We start from the raw sequence: 22,245 nt of genomic DNA, 5'->3' as shown, positions 1-22,245 counted from the left end.
CAGCGCTTTTTTGGAATTAGGCTCTCTCGCTAAATTACCCTGTTTAGTAAATCTTGCTCTACATATTGGCCAACGGTCATTCACAATACAATTGTGCAGATATAGCCATGTTTGTATTGTGTGGTGTGAAACCGTGTAGTTGTTTGGTGAGCATGAAGCATTGAGTAGATACTGAGTGTATTTTGCTACCTGCTGAAACAACCCCTACCTCCTTTAAAAATAAAAATAACTATAAGAATAGGAATAAAGAATGTACTGTCACCACTCTAAGTCTGTCTGTCACCTCAGGCAGTAAATAGGTCCATGGTAAATCCTGTATAATTGACAGATGTCATCTGCTTGTGTCCAGTCACTGGAAATCTGCCACTTGCTTCATATCTTCAGCTGACAGGTGGCAGCAGTTTAAGGGACAGGGAGACATCGGCAGAACTTTGGAGACACTGTCATTGTTTCGGCTGGCATTTGCTGAGCAGTGGGACAAGACCATAAGTCTTACTACTTTTAGATGGCTCATCAACATCCCCTTTTAAAGATAGTAGAGAGACGGAGCGAGAGAGAGAGAGCGAGAGATGGATGGATGGATGGATGGATAGAACAAACAAACAATAGATAGATAGATAGAACAAGTGATAGATGGATAGATGGATGCATAGATACAGTAGATAGATAAGATTGTAAAGAAATGTATTGCTGGCCTCTATTTGCGTGTTTTATGGCTTCAGATTTTATTTAAAGAATTCTGTCCACTGACATTCTCGTTTTTTTTATCAAGGTCGTGTGTGACAATTGCTTTCGCAAAATAGCTTTCAGCTCCTGAGTCTATCAGAGAAAGCAAACATCTCAAACTCTGTAAATATGACACAGACTGCTCCTTTCAGGGCGTACCTCCAGGTCGGTTGTAATGAGGATGCCGTGGGCTTCAACGGTTTTCTACAGAGAGAATGAATTCATAGTGCACTCCAGGGTTTTGCTGCTGGAAGATCATCTATTTTGGGCAACAGTAAGGACTGCTGGTTTCAACTGCTTGTGAAGATTTTCCATTTGAATATTCAAATGTATTATATCCTTGAAGAAACGCAAATAACTTAATAGATCTAAAAATATATATATTTTGGAGGGAACTCTAGGGAACATTCACAGTTCACTATTTTAGTGGTTATGTATCCAATATGGTTTTGTTCATATGTGTGACGTAAACCAATTCTGTATTATTGTTTCATTTGCAGATGTAAAACCTTATTTTAAAGCAAGGTTCTCTACTGTACATTAACAACATTAGTTCATGCATTAGATATCACATACAGTTAAATATATTTTAATAAATAAAATGTTAATTTATGATTTATTATTGTTCACTAAGTATTATGTACCAAATGTACAAAATTTGTGAATGAATTGTTAAATCTGATTTGGGGATCAATATGTGTACTGAAAACTGACTCAAAAGAATGATTAATTTACTAATCTGATTTAAAACACTTCCAAAAATCTCTTTATATCACTCTCTAATAGTTTGAGCAATACTGCATAGCCATACCTGTAATGTCTTAAGATCTTTGTAGTCTGATGCTTGTGCAAAAGACACAAATACTGTGTTTTTCATGTAAAATACATGAGATATGACTTGACATGTACACTAAAGTAGTATACCATAGCGATCAATAAGTCATTCACCCTGCTCACATGGATTCATACAGCTTCATATCAAATCTGAAATTTCACACTATGACAAGCTTATGTGGATTGTTTGGTATCTTTATATTGAAATGTTACTCACCCAGATAGTTTCTGCTCTTTATAATTTCAGTCACATCAATCCCTATTGCTCCTCGAGGGATCTTCTGAAACAGACAGTAGCTCACCTCATTCAGGAACACAGATGAATACACCTGTGACAAATCTACATGAGTCAATAAGATCATCACAGCCCTGTTTCTGTAGTAAAGACAAATATGGAATAGCGCAAACAAAATTTGGCCATACACAAAACTCACTATTTGTGAATGCATTTGGATGGATGGGTGGATAGAAAGATAGATGAAGACTTCAGATGCAAAAGCCTCTAAGTGCCATCTGAAATTTTCTTCTAGAATGATAATTTTTATCAAGCTTGTATGTTTATGTTCAGATATTTCACTTTAATGGCAATGAAAATTACCAATTAATTATCATTAAAGTGAAATTACTGAACCTAAATATACGAGCTTGATAAAAATGGTCATTTTAGAAGAAAATTTCAGATGGCACTTTGAGGCTTTTGCATCTTAAGTCTTCAGATAGATAGACGGACGGAATGATGGATGGATGAATTTATGGATAGAACGACAGACAGACAGACGGAACGATTGATTGATGGATAGAACGATAGATGGAAAGGCAGAACGATGGATGGATGAATTGATGGATAGAACGATAGATAGAATGACAGACAGACGGATGGAACAATGGATTGATGGATAGAACGATAGATGGAGAAACGGAACGATGGATAGATAAACAGACAGACGGACAGAATGATGGATGGATGGATAGAACGATAGATAGAATGACAGACAGACGGACGGAACAATGGATTGATGGATAGAACGATAGATGGAGAAACGGAACGATGGATAGATAAACAGACGGACGGAACAATGGATTGATGGATAGAACGATAGATGGAGAAACGGAACGATGGATAGATAAACAGACAGTCGGACAGAATGATGGATGGATGGATAGATAAAACGATAGAAAGAACGATAGATAGATAGTCACACTGACAGACAGAACGATGTATGGGTGGGTGGATGGATGGATAGACAAACGGTCAGAACAATGGATAGATAGATAGATAGATAGATAGATAGATAGATAGATAGATAGATAGATAGATAGATAGATAGATAGATAGATAGATAGATAGATAGATAGATAGATAGATAGATAGATAGATAGATAGACAGACAGATGGAATGATGGATGGATGGATAATATATAGAACGATAGATAGACAGATGGAACGATGGATGGGTGCATAGATAAACAGATAGATGGATGGATGGATAATAGATAGATAGATAGATAGATAGATAGATAGATAGATAGATAGATAGATAGATAGATAGATAGATAGATAGACAGATAGACAGACAGAACGATGGATGGATGGATGGATGGAACGATGGGTGGATAGATAGATAGACAGACGGAACAATGGATGGATGGATGGGTGGATAGATAGATAGACAGACAGATGGACGGAACGATGGGTGGATAGATAGATAGATAGACAGATAGACAGACAGAACGATGGATGGATGGATGGATGGAACGATGGGTGGATAGATAGATAGACAGACGGAACAATGGATGGATGGATGGGTGGATAGATAGATAGACAGACAGATGGACGGAACGATGGGTGGATAGATAGATAGACAGACAGATGGACGGAACGATGGGTGGATAGATAGATAGATAGATAGATAGATAGATAGATAGATAGATAGATAGATAGATAGATAGATAGATAGATAGATAGATAGATAGATAGATAGATAGATAGATAGATAGATAGACGGACAGAACGATGGATGGATGGATGGATGGATGGAACGAAGATAGATATACAGAAAGATGGACGGAACGATGGACAAACGGACAGATGGATGGATTGATAGATATATAGATTGCTCAATCTACACCTGAAGTTTTTTCCTAGCAACAAGTATTTTCCACTGTTCATACCACTGGGTCAATTTCCAGAGTGAAAACTGGATTGTTATTGAACCCAAAATTGCACAGCCTTTATTAAGAGGCATCTATTACTGTTGAAAACCCAGTTTGCACCAATACATTCTATCATCCAATTCTCTTTCGCTGGCACTCCTGCCACAATTACATGCTACAGTGATTTTAAGGAGCCTGAAAGGGCAGCCAAGGCGTTCTCAAGACACCTCTGCATGGTGCTCATTTTGCAAGGTTGTTTCAAAACAAATCATCACCCTGGGCAACTCAGAAGTGAAGGAAAAGCGTGGGCACAGTTGCAACATGTAATTGTACAATAATAATCTTCCAATCCAGCAGGAAAAATAAATGTAGTATCTGTGATCTATGATTACACAGAAGCTATGTTGTGCTAATTACATGAATAATATGCTGTCCAATAAAACTGCCATTCATTGTCTTCTTTAACATGCGTTGTGAAATGAAAACAAACAACCAATCACAAACTTATCTGCACTTACCTCATTAAATAGAGAAGGGTAACAGATTTCGGTAACCTGTTAAAGGAACACTCCACCATTTTTTGAAATAGGGCTTATTCACTTTCTTTCCTACATTTAGATAGGTGGGCAAATGCATTTTTGTCTCAGTGCATGCATTGTTTTAGTTTGACAGGGTCTGCGCTAGCTTAGCTTAGCACAATGAATGGAATCCTTTGTTGCCAGCTAGCATGTCCTGAGTATATGTTGTGAATACGCAGGCCACAAGAAGTAATTAGTTGGGTTTTTTTAAATTTTTATATCACTTTTACTCAGGACATGCTAGCTGGCAACAAAGGATTCCATTCATTATGCTAAGCTAAGCTAGCGCCGACCCTGTCAAACTAAAACAATGCATGCACTGAGACAAAAATGCATTTGCCCACCTATCTAAATGTAGGAAAGAAGGTGAATAAGCCCTATTTCAAAAAACGGTGGAGTGTTCCTTTAATCTGCCTTGTTGGATTTGGTGACTGCTTTATATGTTTGCATCAGACAAAAATGCTTTTCAAAGTATGAAACAGAGAAGATTAGACATCAGCAGTGAATTCTGGGAACATTAAAGCCATTTTGTGTGAAATATGAGGAGGGTAACAAATTTTGGTAACATATACCTTGCAATATATCTGCTTTTGTCAAGGAATCAAAGCTCTTGCATCTTACAGAACAAATGCATCTGGGCATTGCTGAGGTAATATCAACAAGACAAGCTTTGCAGTTTTTTTTGTGTCTGGCATCATCACCAACTTGTCAAATATGCTTTCCAAACACAAGCAACATAACAGAGGCCTTGTGAAGAAGATACGCCTCTGTGGAATATCTCACTGGACAGCTGCCAGCGTCGTGTGCCTGTTTTAGCCAAGCGAAGGAAATTATCACATCTAAAAACCTCTCAGAGGTTTTGCAATGAATTCGATTTATTAAAAAAATTAAACCGATAACATACAGACAAAATCCACGATAAAGCTATTATAGACAACATAAATGAGCAACACAAGCAATGATTGAAGAGGAACACCATTAGGTCAATAGGTCATTAACATTTTATCTGTCTTATTGTAATATGAATGAACAAAGACACATTGATAAAAAGCTACTAAATAAGCGTAAATTGTCTCGAGGTGACCAGACTAATTTGAGGAGATTGGAGCTTAATACAAGTGTTTTTCCTACAACAGATGCATAGTTATGTGCTAAACAACAAAAATCTCACACGTGGCAGCATTTGTGCAGGTGTCATTGTCGAAGATGATAATACGAGTTGTGTTGGGTATTGATTGAATGATTTGACCTCTGCCCTTTACATTTACTGGGCACAGAGAGGTCCTAAAGCTACGACTGAATAAATGACAAATGTGACTTGTTAAAAGATACAATAGGAGGTCCACTCTTTAAACAAACAGAACTACAATCGCAAAAACAGCGCAAAAAAAGGTCATTTGCAGACTGGCTGTGGGTAAGAACAATGGAAATGTTCACGTAAAATGTCTCTTATGTTCATCATAAGTATTATTACAATTTAAAATATTTGAAAATGTAATTTATTCCTGTGATGGTAAAGCTACATTTTCAGCATCATTACTCCAGTGTTCAGTGTCACATGATCCTTCAGAAATCATTCTAATATGCTGATTTCTTCTTATTATCAATGCTGAAAACAGCTGTGCTGCTTAGGTAATGTTTTTGTGTGGATTCTTTGATGAACAAAGTTCAAACGAACAGCGTTTACTTGAAATATAATTATTTTATAACCATGTCTTAACTGTCACTAACTGTAACTTGATCAATTTAATGCATCCTTGTGTAATAATTTATTTGAAATTTTTTAAATCTTACAGACCCTGAACTTTTGAATAGGGACGTCCCGCGTGACGTCACGCCATTTGGAGCAGCCATCTTGACGGAATAGAAAAATGCTAAACCGCTGGTGATAATACAGCTCGTCGCGAAATATTCATCTATTGACCAACCTTTACGGTGATGATTGAAAAATCCTTCCCCGCTGGCGTCGAAATCAAAGAGTTGCTGACCCATCCGGACTCGTGATACCGATAGCCTGCTAAGCTTTTAACTGTTATTTGCTTTTAATGAAGCTCCGGTATAGCGTGATGGGAAGTGAATAAGGTAGCTGTAAATGTCACCGAACTCAATGTCAGGAAGTTTTTCTACACATTTAATGCCTGTAAAAAGAACTCGTGGTGCTTCATATGGATCTATGATTCCTAATTATTTGATCTTCCTCTTGTATATTTCTTTTTATGATGACCTGACGTGAAGAGTTAGCTGACGGCCGCTGCGCTAATAATAGATGGTGACACTGAAGTGTGTGAGAACAAATGAGTAACATCAGTGCGAACCACGAACATTTATTTATTTGGATTAAATATTTAAATATTACATTTTAATCATTCTGTGTCATTTTTCAATGTCAGTCTTTTCACTATTTACATGTTTATGCCCAAAATGCTATAATATTCAAAGTAGTTGACTGTCGTTCTCCTCTACCCTGTGTACATTATTGATTAAATAGCCTAACGTTAGCCTATTTAAAATCGTTACAGGCACCACGCGAGCATTCATTCATTCAACTATTTTAAAAGACTGGAATGAACACCAGCACACACAAGCAATCTTTTTTATAGTCAATTTAATTAAAAAAAATGTAACAACAGGTATGAAATGTCAGAAAGAGAAAAAAAACTTAATGGGAAGACGAGCATAGGACTGCTGCAGCTTAGTGGATAAATATATTTAGCCTATATTTATTATTAAGATTGCACAGTTGGAAAGAAAATATATTTATAGTAACATTTCAGCAGGCTCAAGATAATTAATAGTATACAGTGACCATTATTCATTATTTTAATCAATTCGCAGCCATAAAACGTGATAATCCGCATTCTCATGTATGTGCGCTTGTGCAATAGTATTCCGTCAAAATGGCTGACACGCGGCTAGGGGTCACGTGACTGGGAGATCCCTATAGTTGGCTGACCGAAAAGTGTGACAACTAGCCCCGGTCTGTCCTGTAATTTGACACCACCTATACGGAGCTGAAAACGCATTTTGACATTGATTTTACCCCGTATGAAACACAAACACAAAAAATATACTATCTAGGACTTCTTGAGGAAACCTCAGGGAGAAATCAATTCAGGTGTTACATCTGAGAGGCCCAACCATGCACCACGGGGTCCATTCTGTACTCATCCCTATAGATTCGCCTCAAAAGCCTGACATGAAATCAAGTACTAAACCACACTGCTGGAGAACAGGGTTTAGTGGGTTCAAAAATCTAGGGCGGGACTTGATGTTGTCCATGGGGAATTGATTGGATGATTAGACGGTTGTGGTTTGCTATTGGTCGATCTCATGTGAGTGACATATTGTGTCCCGCCCTCACGCCAATAAACATGTCATCAGAAAAGATGTTTCTGCAAGATGGAGTGGAAGTTATTTTGATTAAAGATTATGAGTGTATATGACTTGAATAAAATAGAGGCATGCACAGATAAATCGTTTATAATAAATACGGCAATATTCCATAAAAAAAAAAAAGAATAGAATTTTTTTTATTTTACGGTGATTTTAACTGCATGCTAAGCTATCACATACACTTTTTTTTTCTTTTTAGCTGTGGGACTAGAGGGAACAGAAGATATTTGAGGATATAAAAAGGTGGATATACAGCTTAACCAAACATTTAACATGTCCGAGATCTGAGCTGTGTAACGTGATCCAGGAGAGAAACCAGAATCACTTTGCAGTTTGTGAAAAGGAACATTTATAATGAAATGCTGCCCTCTAATGGTAAAACCTCAGCTATGCAACTACTGTGATTATTATTTTTTTATTTCATGCTAAAAATGCAACATCCACTGTTTTATCCTCTAAGAATATATCACGTTCACACTGGCTATGTAATGAATAAACATACATTTGATATTACTGTATTAATATCCAATAGTAATATTCAAGAAACCTTCAATAATCTATAATAACTTATAATATTAATTATTAAATGTTATAATATTTAAATTAATTTAAAACAGACCACAGCTCTATTTCACAAAACACAGTTCGGCAATGCTTTACAGTAAGGTTTCAGTTGTTAACATTAGTTAACTATATTAGTTAACACGAACAAACAATACTTCAACAGCGTTTATTAATTTTAGCTAATGTTTATCTCAACATTTAATAATACATTTTTAGGATTGAATGTTGTATCTGTTAACATTAATGCACTGTCTGTGAACATAAAAAGGCTAATAAATGCTGTAAAATATAATTGCTCATGGTTAGTTTATGTTAGTTAATGCATTACCTAATGTTAACAAATGAGACCTTATTGTAAAGTGTTAGCAGTAGTTTATATAGTATTTCAGAGATGAATGCAGTGTGCTTTTCTATAGTGGCCTAATCTTCTTTAACCTCACATTGTGAAACGATAAAGTAACAAATAACCAATCATAAACTGTCCTGTGCTTACCTAAATAAATAAATAAATAAATAAATAATTCTCTTCGTAGTCACAGAAACTTTTTATGCTCCATATTTCGTTTGAGCGTTTGATGGAAAATCAAAATAACAAACAATGGAGAAAATGTTGCCCCTTTACCCTCAAGTTGTTCCAAACCTGTATGAGTTTCTTTCTTCTGCTGAACACAAAAGAAGAATGTTGGTAATCAAAAAGTTAATGGGCCCCATTGACCTCTATAGTAGGAAAAAAAAAACTATGGAAGCCAATGGGGCCCATTAACTTTATGGTTACCAACATGGTTGGTTACCAACAACAACTAACCCTTTAACTGGAGCAAAAACACACCAAAACGTTGCATGAGCACATGAGCAAGAGAATAAAAAGATTTTCTAGTTCTGTTTTCGTCCAAACAGATACTGACTGCGCAACTTATGTAAATAAATATGTTAAGAACTTTTTTTTTCCAAATATGGAGTATTTATTAAGAAGCAACAACAAAAATTGTATCGAAAATGTCAAATGAAATAGACCACTTTCACAGAAGCGGTGTAATTAATAAACGTATATTTAATATTGTATTAATATTAAAAATAACAATATTTATATTCAAGAAACCTTCAATAGTCTATGATAAAACTTAATTTAAACAGTCTAACTCTGTTTCACACAACACAGGTAGTTTATATATTAGTTCAGATATTAATGCAGCGTGTGCTTTGAAATTGAGGAAACCGACATTAGCTGCAACAACGTGCCTCTGTTTTATGAAAAGCAAGCGTTCGGGCTGTCTGAGGTAGGACTGTTGGTGAAGTTTACAGCAGTCATTCCTCATTGGAGAATCTGCTGTTTGAGCTCCGCCCATTTCTTCTCCAGCTTTTCTTTGATTGGCTCAGGGGCGAAGGTGTATCCAATGGCCTGCTGGGAGAGACTCCACACGGCCTCCTGAGTCAAACCAAAGGTGGAGGCAGCCAGCTGGTACTCCTGAGAGAGATCCGTGCAGAACACACCCTTATCATCCGTCTGACGGGACAGGAGGAGCAACAGGCATAGTGTTAGTTTCTAATAGAATTTATAAACACTTTTTAAAAAAAGTTCCTTTGCATTCATTTACTCACGCAGAGAACACATGGGTGTCCTCGCTTATACCAGTACTGGAAGTGATGCTTCTCATATGAAGGCACTGTTTGACCTTTGACATTAGAGGTCAAACACAGCTCTGTAAAACAAGAACGGGAATTATAATAGAACACTAGATATACAGGATGGGCCATTTATATGGATACACCGTGGTGGCATGGGAGTGGTTGGTGATATTGAGGTCCTGTTTGTGGCACATTAGTATATGTCATGGTCACCACCCATCTTGAGGAGTTTGCCCCCTCACATGTACTGGTGTGCCACAAACGGGACTTTGGTGTCACCAGCCATTCCCATGTTGTTGCGGTGTATCCATATAAATGGCCCACCCTGTAGTATATTTTCTAGCAAGTATATTTATATAAAGCAAGTCATTTTGGAATTACAATGGAAAATTAGTAAAACAAATAAGATTAAACAGAAAAAAGTTAAATAAAAGTTAAAAAAATATTTATTTAAAGTTTATAATAGATTTATAATATTTATAGATTTATCTAAGATTTATAAAATTAGTGTTCGATTTACAATAATACACTTTCAAAAAAAACATAACATAGTTAATAACATAAAATAGTAAATAATAAAAAAAATGTATCTAAAGTTTATATTAAATATATTTATATATTAAACTATTGAAAAATATTCTTTTAAGTTTCTTTAAAGTATTTCGTTTTGGAATTACGATGGAAAACTTTTGGAAGGAACGATAAAAAAAAAAAAAAAATGTTTTAAAAATAATTCTTTAAAGTTTAAGTATTCAATTTCGGAAATACAATAGAACACTATTTAAAAAACATAAAATAGTTAATAACATAAAATAGCATATAATAAATTAAGAAAAATCTTTAAATTTCAAGTATGTAATTTTGGAATTATCATGGAAAAATGTAACACTAATTAAAAACATAAAATAGTTCATAAAAGTAAAATAAAATATGAAACTAGTTACATTCAAGTATCTAATTTTGGAATTACGATTGAAAACTAGTCAAAACTAAATATTTAATAAAATAGTAAAATAGTTTTAAATATATATATAATTCTTTAAAGCATGTAATTTTGGAATTATGATGAAAAAACTAGTAAAAGTTAATAAAATAAAAATGTATTTAAATGAAAATAAAATAGTTAAAAAATATATTATTTAAAGCTCAAGTATGTAATTTCAGAATTACAATAGAACACTATATAAAAAACCTAAAATAGTTAATAACATAAAAATAAAATAGTAAAACAGTTTTAAAAATAATTCAAAGTTCAAGTTTGCAATTTTGGAATTAAGATGGAAAATTCATACCAATAGGAATATTTTGTTTGCAAACTTTCTCCACAAGACTGTCCGATCCACCGACCTCAGGATGTAGGAAGGTTCCGTGGCCGATTCTATCAGGAGGCAAGTTCAACAACAGCTCGGACTCATCTCTCTGAGAAGGAACCTGAAATGCACACAAACTCTGGTGTAAACCACGTAAAAGCATTCATACCGAAACAAACTTCCGATATGGAGATGTTTCCATGTGCTCTGACCTCTGAGAGGTGTAGAGCCAACTTCAGACCGCAGTTCTTGGCTTTCTGAAGTGCAGAGAGAAAGTCTTTTCCATGACCGACCTGTATGATCAAAGATATGAAGGCTGCAGCCAGAAACAAGTGGAGTGTGATGTTATTGCAATCTGAACTCACGGTTGGATCTCCACTGAGGTCGAGTCCGACTACTATCCCATCACTGGAGAGCAGGAAGTCTTCTGCTAGCTTCACGGTCTCCATTGCAACCTCGGGCCCGTGTCTGCGGTCCACAGCCACGAGAAACCTGTTTCTCGTGAAAAAGGTGAGCATGAAAGAAGCAGGTCGTCATCTAGAAAATACAGAATTCATATTTAAACATTACCTGGCATCAATGTCAACTTCCTCTTGTTTACACTGCCGGATGGCTTCCAGCACAGTTTCAATGTATCTTTGTTTAGTGAGACCTTTTTGTGACAAAAATAAATGTCAACAATAAGCAGAAATGAGCTGCTAATAATTGTTTGACATATGAATTGCTTCCAGTACCTGTTTCAGTCACTTCCCGTGGCGTGCTGCGCAACTCCAAGTATTTTACGCCATCTGCCGCAAACTCTTGAATGACTGCTTTAGCAACCTATTTAATAAGGATAATTCCTCTTTTTTGATTTATTCTTATACATGTAAAAGAATAAAACTTTGAGCAAATGTTGCTTTACCATTAGGATGTCCTCTTCTGAATCAACCAGCTGATGAATCACTTTAAACACTTGAAAACACCTAATGGAGAGATACACTCATTTAAATGCTCACTCGTAACATCAGGATTTAGACTAGTACACTATGGCCCGGTTTCACAGACAGGGTTTAGATTAAGCCAGGATTAGGCCTTAGTTCAATTAGAACATTTACGTAGCTTTTACAAATGTGCCTTTGAAAAAAACATTACTGGTGTGCATCTTGAGACAAAACAATGGCACTGACATATTTAAATATATAGTGTCTATCAGTTAAATCAGATCAAACATGCATTTTAGTCTGGGACTAAGCTTAAGCCTTGTCTATGAAACCGGGGATTGTGTGTACTTATCTAGTTGGCAAACAAGCAACGTCTTCATCCAAATATGTAGGCTATACATCCTCTTTTTAGTTAGGGAAAAACAGTGATGTAAGTTTTCACAGTATTCATAAAACGGTTGTCTAAAAATTTCCCAAATGAACTACTTCTGGCGAATGGACAATAGACTGTCCCGTGAGGCTGTCGGAGAAGAGTTGTGAATGGCAGTGAAGCGATAACAACTGAAGGTCACAAATGCCCGACTTTTAATGGTCTACCCTTCTTTGATAAATAATCCTCTATGTAAATCATAAAGGCTTGAACCTTACCATATATCATAGCACAGCATGGACATTACCTTATAAATATGTTATTTCTAAAATAAATAAATAAAATACAGAATTATTCGTCAATATTATCCTGTAAATGTACCGCAGCACTGTGTGTGTGTGTGTGTGTGTGTGTGTGTGTGTGTGTGTGTGTGTGTGTGTGTGTGTGTGTGTGTGTGTATATAGTGTATGTGGATATCAGTCAATGATATTGAACTTTTTTATATTATTATTACCCAGTCTCTCTCATTTTTGGATTGACTTTAAAATTGGACACGGCATGGGGGAAATAAGCTTTAAATGTAGAACCTTAAAACCTTACTATTTTACTGAAAAAACAAAATCACCTCGTTAATACTTTAATTATTTTAGCAAAATTTTACATTCCCAAGTCAAGAATAACTAACTAATAACTAACTAAAAATATATATATTTAAATTATTAATAATTAAATGAATATAAAAAAAATGTATATCATGTCTCAGCCTAATGTTTCATTTTTGTTTGTTAGCTTTTTTTAGCTGTTGTTTATTCTGTATTATTGTTGTTGTTTTGTTCTTTATCTCACATGATTCTCTGAATTGCTAAGTATTGTACTTTTTTGTTCTGTATTTGACTGTTATTACAGAACTAAAAACAAAATAAATGACGTTGACAACTTGACGGATGTAAGTTAGTAAGTAACTTTAAATTAAAGGTATAGCGGAGGATGTTTTACTTCCTGGTGGGTAACCTATACTATTGGTCCTCCTAATTGTCAATCATTCTGGTGAATCAATCAAACTTTTCAAAAAGTGGAGAGGGCGGGTCTTATCTAAAATTTGGAAAGATCCTCCGCTATACCTTTAAGTTTAAATTAATTCTACACACATTAATACTATATAGAACGAACTTCTTTGACGGTCGAGAAGTAGTTTTATTTATTTTTTATAGTTCCTACTCAGGAGAGTACGCCATTTCAAACGTAGTCTCAGATTTATTTTGAGCACTACATGTTTGTAATTGTAAAAAAAAAACACATTATAACCCCGAGTCTGTTGATTTGAAGTGTACAGGTGTTTGATACGGACTCGTCCAGTGTTCGGCGCTGTCCGCGGCGGATGGCGGTCATGTTGTGCTCAATGTTCAGATGCGGCTTGCGCTGAATCAGCGTCTCCATAGTCTCAAAACTGACCGATCCGTTGAGATGCGCGTGCAGCTCCTGAAAGTAAAATAAACACTGTATTTAACTTCATTATCTATTTTCATTCATGTATATAAATAAATCATTGGGATGAGCTCACTAAAAGATCATCTCTGTTTTACTAACGGATCTATTTTTTGTGTCTCCTACCACTTTGGGCAGCTGACGATAAAAGAGATCCGCTTCGGTGTCCATCGACGTTTCCGTCTTGTGTGTGAATTTCAAACATGGAGACGGAATGTTTTTCCTGATGCACCACAGTTCAGTTGCGTTACAGAAATGAGTCTAAGAAAACATCGACTTTTGACAGTGGTTCCCTTATTGATTCAAATTAAACTGGAATTGAATTGAATTGACGTTATCTACACACTTCACGTAAATACATCAATATACTGAGTACATAAAAAGGTTCAAATACATAAATACTGTAGTTTAATAGTATAATTTTAACAATTACGTATTTTTTTATTAATATGACTGTAATACAGTATTTTGTAACATTTTCTGGCTAATTTAAAGTAGATGTAGGATAGTCAATCACATATAAACAACTATAACATTTTAAGCACTAAAGAACAACAAGTAGAAAGATGTTAACTGATAATTATTGCCTTAAACCACTTTTATGACAATGTATACAGTGTGGCAAACATTATTTACGATATTAACAAACACTTCAAATTTATATATGATTGCTTGGCTTTGGGTTGGAGCTTGTCTTTCACAAAGCATTAGGCATGCTGTTTATGGATCTGATTTATTCCCTATATTCTCCCTGAAGTCATCGGAGCCGAGGAAACATCTGATCCTCAATCAGCAGTCCAACTGTGGGGTTGGGGTTACATGACATCACACTTTTCAGCCGACTGTCTAATGTCTTGGAGGGTGGACTGGGCCTTCTCTTTTAACTGATCAATATCTACGTTCTGAATGTTGGTCAGCTGACCCAGGACAGACTGCTTGTTCTCCTCCTCCTGGTTGTCTTCAGCGATCATCTTGGCCAGTTCTGTGGGCAACTCCACGTCGTCTGCCGCAGCCTGAATTTGTGTGTCGTCCAGTTCACTCTGTAAATAAAAAGTGCAAGTTAATAATGAAATAACAATGGTTCACACAGTACATTTTATTAAAGGGATGTTTACTTTTGGAAGACGATATTTTTCCCTGAAGTGGCTCCTGACTGTGGCCCGTTCAGCCTTCTTCTGCGCAAAGCTGGTATCCCGCTCCAACCTAGATGAAAAATAGAAGCTAGTTTGAAACGTAAAACCATTTTTTTTTTATAAAAATATATTTTGCTTAAACATGATTCCCTGAAATGGATAATTGATATCAATATTAAATCATCATAATATTATCAATTATTATGTTCAGTGTGCATTTGAACTTTTTTATGTCTAGGACAATGTAATACGATGCCATTCAAAAATGCAGACAATAGAGAAAAAACAGCTGCATGTGCATTTCTGCAGAGTCGTCACTGTCCTCAAGGCTGGAGAGCAAGGTGACATGCACTATTGATTAAACCACAGAAATACAGGAAGCTGGAGATAAACATTGACCTTCTTGGCATCTCCTTGTATTACATTTGAACAAGTGACTGTGCAGCTTGTGTATTAAATTTAAACAGGAGGAAAAGGGTCCTCATAATTTTATATTGTATATATACACACACACACACACACACACACACATATACATACATACACACACACACAATATATATATATATACACATACACACACACACACACACACATATATATATATATATATACACACACACACATATATATACACACACACATATATATATATACACACACATATATATATATACATATACATATATATACATATACATATATACATATACATATACATATATACATATACATATATATACACACACATATATATATATTCAGACATTTATTTTATATATATTATATATAAAATAAATGTCTGAAAATGTATCTGAAAATAAAAATAAAATTTAAAACAATTATTGATGAAATATTCATAAAATTATATTAATAAAAATGCATTAAATTACTGTTTATATACATATTTTTTTAATTAACATCACATTCATTTGCTATTACCAAACTAAATAAAAATGGAGGGGGAAATTATGAATATATTATGAAGATAAAATAAAATACATTTTATTGATAATGTTAAAAAATATCAAACATTTAAAATCACATTCTTTGGTCATGATAACCATAGTAAGTGCAAAGTCTTACTTCTCCTCCGCCAACTGTTCTTGATATTGTTCAAACTCTTCGTGTGTCATTCCTTTTGCTCCAGCTTCGGTCTTTTCTCCTTCTGGCTTTTCTTCTCCAAGACCCCCGGTAAGATCCTTCAGCTGCCCCCCTATCATGTGTTTAAACATAAAAGCCATTGTTTTTCTGAAGAATACAGATATATAACGCCTGTTTCTCTGGATAATGTGCCAGAAAGTCTAGTTGACTCGTCACTCGTGTGAGAAGAAAACAAAAACGCCGATATGTCTTCCTTTCTTCCGCTCAATTCAAGTTCTAGCACCAAATATTCATAACCTGTACAACGCGGAGGAATTCATTCTCTCTCTCTCTCTCTCTCTCTCTCTCTCTCTCTCTGTGTGTGTGCGCGCGCGCGCGTGTGTGTGTGTGTAAAGTAACGGGCGACTTCTTCTGATTGAAAGAAGCTCAAAAACATTGCAAAAGTCACCAATGGCTGACAAAAAGTTACACTACATAATGTATAATCGTTAGATTATGATATTGCAGAGATATATATTTGATGTAGGCTATTTATTCTTACACAACATTTTGTGTATAATGATGCCAAGATTAAGTTAGTCAATTACACAGGGTTCAGTGGGCAGTGGAATGCTGTGATGAGGCTCAGTTTCAAAGCAATTGTGCCAAAAAAAAAAACTCATGCATGAGTAACATTGAGTAGAAGTAAAAATTAATGTAAAATGGGACATAAGTATACAGAATGGGAATATATTAAATCTTTTGCAATAAGATGTTTCTACACTGTAAAAAGTTGCTGCCTTAAGTACAATCAATTTGGATGTTTAAGTCATTTTTACAATGTATATCAGGTGTATTTTGAGGAAATGCCTTTTATAAATAAAGACACACTGTAAACCCGAATAAGTTGGCAAAACTCAAAAAATGTAAGGCAATCAGTTGCCTCAAATTTTTTAAGTTAAGAAATTCAAAGTTTAAGCAAGCAGAACTGGCAGCTTTTTATTTTTTACTTATGCATTTTAATTGTTCTTAACTTGAAATGTTTGAGTACACTAATTCATACATTTAACTTAAAACTGTCATGTAATCTTAATGTGAACACTTTTATTAGTATAAAATTAGCTAGCTTTAACAAGCTAGATTGCTAACATACTAATTTGTTAACATGTTAATAGTAGTTATACAGTAGCACTTGCTGTATGAGTGCAGCAACATAAAGATGTTATTTGCTCTCAAATCAAGCTGCATGCACCACTTGTCACCATGATGGTAACTATCCTAAAACCAACATTAACAGAAATTCTTCTAAATTAGCATAACAAAACATTAATCAATACTAAATCTCCCACTTAACATTAAAGGTGGTATCAGTGATTTCAGGCCCAAAAATATTTTCATCACATTCATCTAATCTTTCCTAACGATCCGCTAGCTGCCCGCCCCATAAGCATGCCGTCAAAAAAACGCGTCTCTCTAGGCAGCCTAGGCTCTGAGATCTGCACACAAAAACAAATGGTTTAGCCAAACACTCAAAACCAAAACAAATAGTGTTCCAACCAATCACCGACATGGGGAGGGTGTTGTGAGGTTTTGTGCTCGTGCACGGCTGCACGCGAAGTCAGAGCTGAAGAAAAAGCTGCCTCAAAACCTCACAACACCCTCCCCCTGTCGGTGATTGGTTGGAACACTATTTGTTTTGGTTTTGAGTGTTTGGCTAAACCATTTGTTTTTGTGTGCAGATCTCAGAGCCCAGGCTGCCTACAGAGACGCGTTTTTTTGACGGCATGCTTATGGGGCGGGCAGCTAGCGGATCGTTAGGAAAGATTAGATGAATGTGATAAAAATATTTTTGGGCCTGAAATCACTGATACCACCTTTAATGTTACACACACAAAAAAACACATTACACTTCATTTTAGCATTTACTCTCCCTTTCGAGTGCCATCGGCAAAGCATGCTAGACATCCCAGCCGTTTCAGTTAAACTTAAGTTTGTCTAAATTAAAATAAATAATTTCATAAAACTCAAAACAATGAAACAGTTCAGTTTACTTAAAAGATATCAGTTCTGTGAACTTGAAAGAAAAAGAAAGGGCTAAATACTCATAAAAGTTAATTTGACTGAACTAATTAGTTTAATTTAAGTTTGTCCTACTCAAACCAATAAATTATTTTGAGCGTTAGGGTTTACAGTAACCAAAACTGATTACTTACTATCAAATACTTTAGATAAAAATTTTTAGGAGACAGGAAATACTTTCATTGGTTTAATTTGTGTTTTTTTGCACGCTCTGTCAATGACAGCCTGTGGGTTTGTTGATGAGTCAGTATGAGTAATGATGAGCTGCCACTGTCACTTCTCTCCTGTGTCGAGCAAATCACAGGGCACCTCGGTCTGTGTCAACTAATTGAACCACATGCAGCGTAAGGGACTGTGATTTACACTTCTATGCTAAAAGGATTGTGTACAGTCTTACAACTGTGGGAAAATGTATAATAAATACTTATTAATATAAAAAATACATGCAAATATGCTAAATGATGCTATAGGCTAAAGTCTTGTATCAAATCACATTCAAAAGTCTCTTTCCTTGCCCGCCTGTTTTAAAATTAATTAAATATGTATTTAATATAAGAAGTTAGAGGTAAATATATGAAATTTTAAGGTAATAATATTAATATAAACAACATATATATTGGTCAAATTTTTTTTTATAGCCTATATATATATATATCTCTATATCTATATCTATATCTATATCTATCTATCTATCTATCTATCTATCTATCTATCTATCTATCTATCTATCTATCTATATCTATATATAGATATAGATATATATATAGGCCATTACGTTTCTAGCATGTTAGCTATATGTTTGGCAACAGTTCTTCTAACCCTAATTGATGGAGTGTGTAGCTTTTCATTTTTAAAACAGCCATTTAGGAAGACACATCATGGCCATATTCCAGGATGACAGTCAAGATTCATCAGGCTCAAATTGTGAAAGAACGGTTGCGAGGAAGCATGAAGAATCATTTTCACACATGAATCGGCACCTCCGAGTCCAGACCTTAAATTCATTGAAAGTCTTTGGGATGTGCTGGAGGAGACTTTACAGAGTGCTGGACTCTTGGATTGTCAATACAAGATTTTGACCAAAAATTGACACACCTCTTGATGGAAATAAATGTTGTGATGTTATTTCCATCAAGAGGTGCATCAATGTTTGGTCAAGATCTTGTTGACCATTGTCATCCTGGAAAATGGCCATGATGTGTCTTCCTACATCAATTCCATAAATTAGGGTTAGAAGAACTGTTGCCAAACATATCAAGTAACATGCTAGAATCATTATAATCACTGCAGAAATGATCCAAACATAATCATTTGCCTATTTCAATCCAAACAGCAACTTTTTTTGGCCGGGCAGTGTATATTTTAGATATAAAAGTATAAAATAAATCGTATTTTTTCATTGAATAGTTGAAATACATTGACAAATCACTTTTCTGAAATGACATGAATAATGCATGTTTAAGCGTCTTCTTTGGAGGATATGATGACCTTTCCTAAAGACAGCGGTGAGTCAACGCTTTGTACCATTTGGGGGAATTATAACAATTACATTTGCTTTGAACATTCATCTTGCTGAATCCAACTGCTTTCAGATGTAAATCTCTGATAATATGAGTTTATTCAGAGACGGCTCACTGAATCCATTATCATACATGTTTTAAACATGACCAGCTGCAATCTGATTTGTCCTCATTTGTCCAGTGAAGAACAAGAGACTATATTGGATTACATTCATTGTCCATACAAGCATAGACTCTTTGCCAAACCTTTTCCAGCACTTGTTGTCTATAAGGGTCAATGATTCTCCAGATAAATGCCAGGGCATTGAGAAGGTTTTTCGCTTGCCTGAAGCAGTGCCCTAGCGAGTCACTTCTCCGTTCAGCACAACCCTGAATCACTGTACTCAAGAACCCTTCATGAGGCACATTTCTGGCCCAAACGCAAACAGCAGAGGGATGCGTTTTGCATGAGAGAAGACTGTCATGAATGTATGCATCGTGAGGACTCCACCTCTAGTGTTGATTGGGATGTACACTGGCATACGAGCTCCCTTAGGCTGGGCGTGGGTGAAGGCCGGATGAGGGCTTGAGCCCAAATGTCATGGGAGAGATGTAAATGGGGGCTGACGAGCACTGCGGAGCATATCTAAACCCACAGCTGGAGGAACTCTGGTATTTTAAAGAATCAAACATAGCGTGTCACTTAATGTTGCTCTCTTCAGGCGAACGCATGAACTCTGCATCTCACGGAGAGAAAGACTGAAGGATATAACCCACTGCTGCTATTGACTGCTTAGTCTGTTTAGGCAGGGATGGTTTCAACATTTCTGTTCTTCCCTCATAACATGAGATCAGAATCATTTCCTTTAAACGATACGGTTGAATTAAACTCTTCTTACTGTCCCTTGGCAATGTTTTCCAAATAGACCACAAAACAGAGCAAATCGTGACACATGCATGGTGACATCCACAGTCAAGCGTTCTGGCGTGAAGCACACAGGACGCCCGAGGGGGAAGCTGGGGTCCCGTCTCCCTAACTTACCTCATTCTTTCTTGTTAAGCAGGGAAGCTCGCGTGCTTGAAGTTTCGTTAGCATTTCCGGATCTCACTTTTAAGGGGAAGTACTACAAGTGGTTTCATTCCCCTTTCTTTTTAAATGAAAATGAAAAATGTTTAATCAATATAAATTAGCATAATATTAAATTATGCATCATTTTGACTTGGGGATGTAATTTTTGTTTACAGTGTATGTACATATATACACACACACACATATAAATATATATACACACACACACATTTGCATGCCACTAAAAACAAAAATTAAATGAATAAAAACAATTTTAAATATATGTAATCAACATATGTATACGTATGTATGCATGTATATATATATATTTATATATAAAATAGTTTTTATTCATTTAATTTTACTTTTTAGTGGCAATACATATATTATTTCAAATATTGCATTTATACATAAATTTCATTTTACATTTACATTTACATTTACATAAATTTCATATCTATATATTTTAACAAAAGACAACTTAAAATATTTAAGAAAACATTTTTAACATGCATTCGTAAATGCAAAAATACTTTCTTTTTTTTAAACTACCGATTATAAATAAATTAAACAGCATTTAATGCATGAATAAAATGTAATATTGAGGAAATTTGCCTATTACATTACCATCGCTTCGATTTTTTCAGAGGTGATGTAACTATCATAAAAGTCAAATGTTTAAAAAATCTGTTGGCTATCACTTTGGATGTTTTGTTTTTTTTCTTCCTTTTCCTAAATGAAGAGAATTGAACAATTGAGAATTACACATTCAGAAAATCTAACCAATCAGCACGAGACGAGGCCTATATGAATTCTCTCTCACCTCCGTCCCATGACAGCATCCCTCCACCACCCCAACTCCTCACTCTCGATGGGTTCCTATCCCAGCCAGGGATATCGGGGGGAGCTACTCTGGATTTGGGCCAAATTCCAAGCTCGGAGCAGCCCTCCCCCCGAACAGCACGCCAAAAATCTGATTACACGTGTGAACTCTGGAATAGAGGTTTCAAAATAGAATTTCTTCCAAAATCATAATTTACGCAGCCCTTAATTGTAGCTCCCCTAAAAAAATGTGTATTCAAATATGTATCTATAAAAGAGAGAAATGCAAACATTTCCCTGTGTTATGTTTTCGTTCAATTGATTTTGTTTTGGCCAGAGGTGGCTTCACCTTCACTGAAAACCACAAACACAGCATTTCAGTGGTTTAGGTTTCATTCTAGCTGCGCGCTCATGAATCTTCCTCTTCTTGATATCATGTTGCTGATGAGAAACATGCGCCGAGCAGAAATACAGCGTCCTATAGATAGACCAGAGAACAATCCTGTCACATTCTGGTGGAGGTGCATGATGTGATTTTAAAGACGTGACATACGTTGAGCGCATCGGTATTATGATTTACTGTTTCATACACGTCTG

The 22,245-nt window shown here is 35.5% G+C and overlaps 2 protein-coding genes across 3 annotated transcripts; both read right to left on the bottom strand.

Annotated features, from left to right (window-relative positions):
- Positions 1-8,084: 8,084 nt before the first annotated feature.
- Positions 8,085-14,290, bottom strand: mapda (N6-Methyl-AMP deaminase). Of its 2 annotated transcripts, XR_014202624.1 has the most exons (11): positions 14,090-14,290; positions 13,827-13,957; positions 12,090-12,150; positions 11,920-12,007; positions 11,756-11,837; positions 11,551-11,677; positions 11,398-11,478; positions 11,168-11,306; positions 9,849-9,949; positions 8,890-9,753; positions 8,085-8,659 (listed from the first exon to the last, which is right to left on the bottom strand). XR_014202624.1 is itself a non-coding variant. In XM_082159214.1 (10 exons), exons 1-10 carry the CDS (start codon positions 14,132-14,134, stop codon positions 9,562-9,564), a joined length of 1,047 nt encoding a protein of 348 aa, XP_082015340.1. In that variant the 5' UTR covers positions 14,135-14,290; the 3' UTR covers positions 8,085-9,561. The 2 variants fall into 2 exon arrangements, 1 of the variants encoding a protein (XP_082015340.1); XM_082159214.1 differs by having other exon boundaries at positions 8,085-9,753.
- Positions 14,291-14,532: 242 nt separating this feature from the next.
- On the bottom strand, positions 14,533-16,861 carry cplx3a (complexin 3a). The gene is made up of 3 exons (XM_082159223.1): positions 16,183-16,861; positions 15,079-15,166; positions 14,533-15,003 (listed from the first exon to the last, which is right to left on the bottom strand). The coding sequence occupies exons 1-3, from the start codon at positions 16,338-16,340 to the stop codon at positions 14,779-14,781; spliced, it is 471 nt and encodes a 156-aa protein (XP_082015349.1). The 5' UTR covers positions 16,341-16,861; the 3' UTR covers positions 14,533-14,778.
- Between the last annotated feature and the right edge of the window lie 5,384 nt (positions 16,862-22,245).

Source organism: Leuciscus leuciscus (assembly GCF_965113295.1).
Source record: "Leuciscus leuciscus genome assembly, chromosome: 25".
NCBI lineage: Eukaryota > Metazoa > Chordata > Actinopteri > Cypriniformes > Leuciscidae > Leuciscus > Leuciscus leuciscus.
This window is presented reverse-complemented; position numbering and strand designations above follow the sequence as displayed.

What these genes read in the sequence shown, in the direction of transcription:
- mapda (XM_082159214.1), bottom strand. Translation starts at nt 14,134, where the DNA reads ATGGACACCGAAGCGGATCTCTTTTATCGTCAGCTGCCCAAAGTG. An exon ending in ACGGGAAGTGACTGAAACAG is followed by an intron (nt 11,838 to 11,919) that starts GTACTGGAAGCA and finishes TGTCACAAAAAG; the next exon opens with GTCTCACTAAACAAAGATAC. An exon ending in TGGCTCTACACCTCTCAGAG is followed by an intron (nt 11,307 to 11,397) that starts GTCAGAGCACAT and finishes TGTGCATTTCAG; the next exon opens with GTTCCTTCTCAGAGAGATGA.
- cplx3a (XM_082159223.1), bottom strand. Translation starts at nt 16,340, where the DNA reads ATGGCTTTTATGTTTAAACACATGATAGGGGGGCAGCTGAAGGATCTT. An exon ending in GAACAGTTGGCGGAGGAGAA is followed by an intron (nt 15,167 to 16,182) that starts GTAAGACTTTGC and finishes TTTTTCATCTAG; the next exon opens with GTTGGAGCGGGATACCAGCT. An exon ending in AAAAATATCGTCTTCCAAAA is followed by an intron (nt 15,004 to 15,078) that starts GTAAACATCCCT and finishes TTTTATTTACAG; the next exon opens with AGTGAACTGGACGACACACA.